General features: G+C 33.4%; 1 protein-coding gene across 5 annotated transcripts; it reads right to left on the bottom strand.

Annotated features, from left to right (window-relative positions):
- Window positions 1–236: 236 nt before the first annotated feature.
- On the bottom strand, window positions 237–7,248 carry LOC105274585 (G-protein coupled receptor Mth2). 5 transcript variants are annotated; one of them, XM_026973910.1, is made up of 8 exons: window positions 5,717–7,248; window positions 5,540–5,610; window positions 4,173–5,221; window positions 2,986–3,988; window positions 1,897–1,975; window positions 1,552–1,736; window positions 1,269–1,431; window positions 237–961 (listed from the first exon to the last, which is right to left on the bottom strand). In XM_026973910.1, the coding sequence occupies exons 4-8, from the start codon at window positions 3,977–3,979 to the stop codon at window positions 583–585; spliced, it is 1,800 nt and encodes a 599-aa protein (XP_026829711.1). In that variant the 5' UTR covers window positions 3,980–3,988; window positions 4,173–5,221; window positions 5,540–5,610; window positions 5,717–7,248; the 3' UTR covers window positions 237–582. The 5 variants fall into 5 exon arrangements, with proteins under 5 accessions (XP_026829711.1, XP_026829712.1, XP_026829710.1 ...); XM_026973911.1 differs by having other exon boundaries at window positions 4,173–4,909; XM_026973909.1 differs by having other exon boundaries at window positions 4,173–4,909; window positions 5,098–7,248.
- Window positions 7,249–7,534: the final 286 nt, after the last annotated feature.

Below are 7,534 nucleotides of genomic sequence, written 5' to 3'. Positions count from 1 at the left end.
TTAGGCATCGGGCAGCGTCGAAAGACATTCTATATGTAAATCGGCTTTTATATATAATATATATAAACATTTTGTTTTGAGTTATAACATATTTATATTTACGTTTTGATTTATTATATAATAAAACGATTATTAGTACTTAAAACTTAAAACATTTCATATACGTATATTAATATGTATCCAAGCGATTTGTTTTTAACAATAATATAAAATAAAACGTGGAAAAGATTCATTTATTTACTTTTTTAATATTTTTTATTTAAAGCTTATGCAGGATTATTACTGTTTCTATTTTAAATAGAAAACTTATGCTATATTTATTTTGGAACAACTTTAAAAATTCTAAATAGGATCTATTACAATTTGGTTGATCTTATACCCATAAAATTAAGTATAATATCACACTGAAACAAAAGTGGGATTCTGATTAGTACTTGGTGCGATCAACTTTGGAACAAATTTGGACATTGTGATCAGGATACATGCACCTGGAACTTAGAATGTACTTAGAAAATATTTATATGTGGATTAGATTGTGGCATTGATTAACTTATGCCTGATATAACATGAAATCTTCTCTCGTCATTTTCTATTGGTATCAACTTGATTAGATGAACTTTTCATACGGCTGTCCATCTGACTACAGGGAACAGTCGACTGCAAAGATACCGTCAATGAAGAATGCAAAGTTGAAGTGCTGTGCCCACCACTCCCACCAGTACTTGTTGAATTTTTGAACAAGACACTGTCCCGACAACCCAACTGTTTCATCAACGACAATCTGATTTTCTTCTTCAAAACGAATATGACAAAGATATTAACGCCTTGAAGAGCGTTTATTATATCCGTGGGATACCAAATGTATCGTGGTGGGTAGTTGAATAACCATGCATGAACAGCTACTATCTCCATAACCCAAGTGACGCCCATCAAGGTAAACAATTTGAGATACATTATGAACCTATAAGCAAATTCATTCAGTTTACTTTCTTTTTGTGACTGATTATTTAACAATTGATGTATAACGATTGATTATTTCGATTATTATTTTGGATAGTATAGCACATCTTCCAGCATATATAAAATAATTTTAATATAAATATTTTATATATTACTGAACAAATTTAGAAATATCTATTTTAAAATTATAAAGAGAGAAGAATATTCTTAAATAATCTAGAAGCTCAAAACATTTCTTAAATCATTGAGACAAACAAAATACTTTTTCTATCTTCATAAACTATAAAATATTATATCACAATGCAAACCATTTCTTGTTGTCATTATGGCATTTGTTCTCCGCACTTCTTAATTGATCGGTATCTTTTTTATGGCGTGCCATAGTCACCGCCGTTGAAATAAATAAGAAGATGTTGCAAACAATAGTGATACCCACGGGCAAATAAAAATAGTACGTTCTAGCAATTCTGTCTGAAACAGAAGGTAAATAATTGTAAGTTTATTTAATTAATATATAATTGTAATTTTATATTTAATGGAAACTTTAGTACAGTTTTATTTAAATAAATAACTTTATGCAAAGTTATTTACCACTGAACCAACGATTACGAATGCAAAAGTCTGGTCGGATGAAATTCTCTGGCACATCGAGAACGAATTCAATCATGGTACATATGAACATGAGGATAAAAGGACATCCCCACCCGTACAATGCGTATAGGAATTCCTTTTTCCCTCGACGTTTCGTGTTTCCTCGTGATGTGCGAGTTTTCTTTCTTTTGTGAAATATAGTTCACTATTAATATTAATCAATGACGAGAAAGTTAAATAGATCATGTAATAAGACTTCCAATAAGAAAGCTTTTCTTCTTTTAAGCACAAATTTAGTGTTTTTTTTATCATATTTGTCTTAAACGTAACGTAAAATTTAATTACCTAAATATCCACCAAATATCGAAGCACATTATATTCAGCCAAAAAAAGCTCGCCGTAAACGAGAATGTAAAGAGATAGCCTGAAATAGTCAAACAAACGGCATCTCAATTTGTAAATTCATATTTAAAACATATTTAAACGTGAAACATTTAAACGATAAGACATTATTTATTTCTGTTTATATGCTCGCACGCGCGTGTGTGTATATTTACTTATCAAAACAGGTTTTCCCTTCATTTGCATCACAAATTCCAAGCAGGAATGGTAAATTTAACAAATTCTTGTCAATACTAAATTAAATTATGTAAATTATTATACAATAAGAATGCAAGGGTAAAAATAGTCTATACAATTCGAGTGTGTTTTACATATTTCGAACATATATTATAGTATTATCAATTTAGATTTATCTAGACAAATATTTTTCTTATCAAAAGAAATGGACAACAATATATATTTGAGTAACGATTTTTAAGAGGTAGTCCTTTGAAACTTTTAGCAAAAACATATTTTGTATAATTGAATTCAAACTAATTAGATCTTAAGATGCATTCAATATTTAAATATTAACTAGATTTATTTGTCACATTTTTTGAATCATTAATTTTTAATCATTTTTATATCATTAAATTGTTGGATAGTAAAATTTTAGTGTATTAACGAGTGTATTAATGCCGTCCGGTTTCGGTTACAGACCTTCCATATACAGTTTTCTAACTCTCACTCTAGGTCTCCATTTTTTCCTACCTTGGCTCGCGTCGCAGGAGAAGCAGCGTCAGGATAAATGTAGACTGGCATATATATGTGCATTCTGTGCAACACAAACAGGAAACAAATAGCGGCAGATTCTATATCTGTGTATTCTATTTTTATTTCACATGCCTCTCACGCTATCCCAGTTAATGTTGCAAACAGCGCTAATTTGAAGGATGAAAACCAAGAGTGGGAGACATCATTTCATTTGTTTATAAAAGATCAATAATTAAAAACCGGACAACATTAATCCTGGTTGTACACCAAAGCTCTATACGTCTATGCGTGTAGATGTATCTTTCTTATATGTTATCATATAGTTTGTGCATACTATACCTAATATAAGGCAGTAGGTGTATCCTAATTGAGGCAATGTGTACTGTTGGTACATTGCAAGGGATATGTACGCGATGCATAGCGCGCCGCTGTGCGCACGTAGCGTATAGCCGTGCGTATTTTGAAGCTCCGGCAGAATGGAGTACACCACGACTGTTGCAAACAGAAATGGCACAGACAGTATAATACCTGCAGTTAAAAACATCGGATATGCCGGTCTACCGCTCGGCTTGCAGATGGTCACCTCGTACTTGTCCCGATTCACTAGAGCAAGGCAATAGGTCTTCGAATCGATGAACTCCTTATAATACAGAGAGCCGTTGGCGAAGAAATAATACTCGTTGTCCGTAGAATTATTGGTTTCATTCAGCACGACCCGGTCGTTTTGGCATGGATCGTCGACAATCAAATGAAACATCTGGTCCAACGTTTTGTTATCCACGGTTTCTTCGATCTCTGACGAATTAGTTGTGTTCCCGTGGACGATTGGAAACGAATAATTAGCTTCTCCAGCTACGCACGTTTCCTCTATCAGGCGATCACCTCGAGGACAGCAAAGTGGAATGCAAGTGCTGTTGGCGCACTCCGTGTCGTTCTTGCTACTTTCATTGAGATCTCCATGCCGCTCGTGTAATGTAGTACAGTTGTTGCTTTTGGTTTCCGTAGTGTTCACGTTGATATCTAACATCTGATCGTCGTCTTCGTAGTTTCTCGTGACATCCTCGTTGAGTCCGTATTCTGTCACATCATCGTCTTCGCGGTTCTCTTTTGTAATATTAGTGAAGAATTCATGACGCATCTCTTTATCATCCTTGGTAAAATTTTCACGCAAATTATCCTGCACGTGTTTCGTCTCGACGCGTTGATCTTCCATGAGCTTGAGAGGTTCATATCGTTCCGTCGTATCGTTGCTCGTGGAATTTTGCTGAAGCTCCAACGGTGCAACAACGAGCAAACTAGCGTAGCACCAAAGCACGAAACTTGTTCGACGCATCTTCAATTGCTAAACATGTCGAATAGGATTTAGAATTTATATTATAGGATATAATTTCTTCTTTCAATTGTAGCAACATCGTGAACTATAGAACTACAGAACTACAAAATATACGTAACGTAATAACTTCGATCTGCAAAGCATGTATAGTGCAAATGCAAGAAAGAAAAAGAAGATGCCGAGAAATAGGTACCTCGATAAAACAGGTCTTGAAGCGGTAGAGCAATAGGAAGAGACATTAAATCCCTTGAGCTTGAGTCTTCTGGGTTTGTTTATGGACTTTTGGAAGACTGCGTAACATGGCATGATTGTATCTATTGTTTCTCGAGTATTCTCTTTTTTCTCTTAATTTAGTATATTCATGTTTTCTCCACGTAGATAACTCGTAGCCGTTATAAATTATTATCCCTAATCTAACGCGATGCAATTTAAGATTAATTTTGCCGAAATAGCAATTTCTTAGCAGGACACAGTCTTCTTGTTAAGACAGTAATGCGAATTCATAAGAATCCTATCATTCTGTAAATGTATTGATTACGACATATGGAAGTCTCCTTTCTGTTTTTGCAGAGTTCTATCGAATGGCAAATATTAACAGTACTTTGCTTTTCTCTCCTGCCAATTGAAGAGCTTCAATAGTGAAGAAACGTCTTTTAGCATGTCAAAAGTTGTTATTGTGGTATCGTTTGCATTAAAACAGCTATCGCTTAGCGGCTTCGTGAATATGTAGAAATCCAGAAATACTGATTCGTGCTTTCTGTAATATATCACGAAGAAGATATGCTTGCCGTAAAGATTCTCGGCAGGAACGTCTCGTAAATTGTCACTGGTAACTGCGTCGTTTCCACTCCAGTTTGGTGCATCCTACGCACGATCGTTCCGGAAGAAAATGCTGATAGCATAGCGACGTACAGAGATTTCCAACATTAGCTAGGAATAGAGAGTCAAGAAAATGCAAGCGGACAGAATTAATACAGAAGTTGCGAGTAATAGAAGTTTGGTTTGTTATATGTTAAGCTAATCGCAAGTAAAAATTAATCAAATTGCTATTAAGAACAATTAATTTTACTAAAAGTAGCACTTAAAAATATTATGTAAAAATATTAAAAATATGTTACTTGTATCTAAGTTGGATAACTGTAGGTGAAGTATGAAGTGTGATAAAGCTTGAATTGCAAGATTGCATTTTCGAAATTCATAATGAGCCCAGTAATTAATCACGCGTTTTTAATGATGATATCACTGCATTTATAAATATTAATATTTCAAATTTTATCTTAAATGAGTTTAAACTTATTTTGAAATAAGTTACAGATATTAAATAATATTATGCTAATAAAGATATAGTAAAGGTATAAGGTATAGTAAAGTACAGTGTAAGTATTGAGACATCCCGTAACATTTTGATCAGTTTGTCAAACATATAAATTCTCTTCAATATATGAAAAATATTATCAAGTATCATATACTGTTGTAAACAATATTTTCTAGCATAAAATCTATATACTATAAAGATATAGTATATCTCCGAATATTCTAAAAGTTTTATTATATACAAACCTTGATTAATTGGTAAATCAACTGATTTGATCAAAATGGTTTTACAAAGAGGCATGCCCAAATGTTAATGTCTACAGAATAAAATTAATATTAAAAGATTGTTGACACATATGATATAACGCACAGGCGATATAATAATGTATTTGTTATTCAGAAGAAAAAATATGTATTTATTACCTTTTGAAATATCAGAGCACGAAAAGAATTATAATTATAATAGATATCTTTAAGTCTTCACATCTGGAAAATTTATTTAGGAAAAAGTCATTACCCGTAATTTGTTTTCTCGAGAAACAAAATGAAATAATTAATCCTAAATGTTTCTTCTCGAACAGTCACTAATGAAAAACATTCACCTGAGAAAATCGAAACAAATCCTAATCTAATATTAATGATTATACAGATGACTTTAGGCCATCTCACTGAACGGACAATGAAGTCGATACTTCACAATTCTACTCTTAACTCGACTCTTCACGAATAAAATGCGCGGCAGATGCGAATAGCAAGACGAGACTATTGGACGACAGTCGACCGACGACGTTTAAAAAGAAGTCTGTCCGCTGCGGATACCTGTATACAAGGGGGTTCAAAAAGAAAACTTTGTCAACAGGCTCTTATATAGTTGCAAGAATCCTGTCCAGAGTCTTCACATTTTTGAGTGAAGCATGAAAATTAAAAATGTAGATTAATAAAACGATTAGACAACGGACGAATAGTGAAAATCCCAAATTGTATAAAATGTTACAATGTCTGCAAACAATTTCTAAGAACAAATATAGTCTAAACACAGATAAAATCTGAATTAAATTCCACGGTCAATCTCACATACCATGAATATGTTTATTCCAGCATAAATATACGCGATGACGAAATAAAAAGTAGGAAATACTTCAACCGTATCGAAAACCGGTTTTTCATATCATCCGTATTTTACACCGCACATGTCGGAAGAGTTATTAACAATTTTACGGGAATAAAACATTTGCAAATAATGACTGGATTTATCTATGACACATATAAAAAATTACTATGTATAGGGTATTCGATAATGGAAGTACTAACGCTCGTAAGATGATAGAAAGTTGAATAAAAAAATCCTATATTTTTTCCAAATAACTGCATTCGCTTTAGACGCTCACGCTCTTTCAACATCAGTCTATATTTGTTTTACATTTAATAGATTGACGCTGAAAGCGCGTGAGCGTCCAAAGTCTAAGTCTAAGTAAAAGGAAGTACTAAATGAGAGTGCGTCTCGAGCACCAAAGCAATACACAACTTCATGTCGTGGAGTCGCAGAGTGCTCTTGGCATACGAACGATTGTTTTACCTAGCAATGAGCAAAAACACGCGACAAGATATTTTCTTTCTTATATTAATTTTTTATTTTATATTAATTTTTTTATATTAAGTTTTTAAGATTTTCTAATAGGTCGTTACCTTAGTCTAGAGTACAACGCCTACCTCCGACAAAGAGGAAGAATAACGCGTTGCTGGCATCCTTTCCTAAAATTTATCTTGTCTAGAGTACCACGCCTACCTCTAATATCCGACAAAGAGGAAGAATAACGTGTTGCTGGCATCCTTTCCTAAAATTTTCTAATAGGTCGCTACCGTGCCTAGAGCACTCCGCCTACTGCGCGCGAGACGCGCACTGATTTGCTAATCTTAATCAATTAATAACTCTTTAATTATTGCGAGGACCGCAAAACGTATACTTTTCAACTCAACTCTACCTCTATACGAGCATTGACTTTACCGGAGAACTTTACCGGACACCCTATATGTAATCATTATTCAACTGATCGTTTTTGCCGTTGCGAAAGAAGTAAAATCAACAACAGCTTATTACCAGATAACGACTGTTTTTATATCAGATGCTCAGCATACTATTGAAATTTTATCTTATTTTATAACATTTGATAATATCTATATTTTGATTGCGTAATTTATCAATTATTCAATTAGCATCTTTCCAGATTAGACGATTTGTTT

This window comes from Ooceraea biroi, chromosome 11 (assembly GCF_003672135.1).
Source record: "Ooceraea biroi isolate clonal line C1 chromosome 11, Obir_v5.4, whole genome shotgun sequence".
Taxonomy (NCBI): domain Eukaryota; kingdom Metazoa; phylum Arthropoda; class Insecta; order Hymenoptera; family Formicidae; genus Ooceraea; species Ooceraea biroi.
Note: the sequence above shows the minus strand (reverse complement) of the source record. Positions and strands in the feature narration are given on the sequence as shown.

Excerpts from the sequence above, each read along its gene's own strand:
- LOC105274585 (XM_026973909.1), bottom strand. The coding sequence starts at position 3,979 with ATGCGTCGAACAAGTTTCGTGCTTTGGTGCTACGCTAGTTTGCTCGTT. Across the intron at positions 1,976-2,985 it reads CACCTACTGCCTTATATTAG|GCTATCTCTTTACATTCTCG; the intron begins GTATAGTATGCA and ends TGACTATTTCAG. Across the intron at positions 962-1,268 it reads CATAATGACAACAAGAAATG|GTTCATAATGTATCTCAAAT; the intron begins GTTTGCATTGTG and ends ATTTGCTTATAG.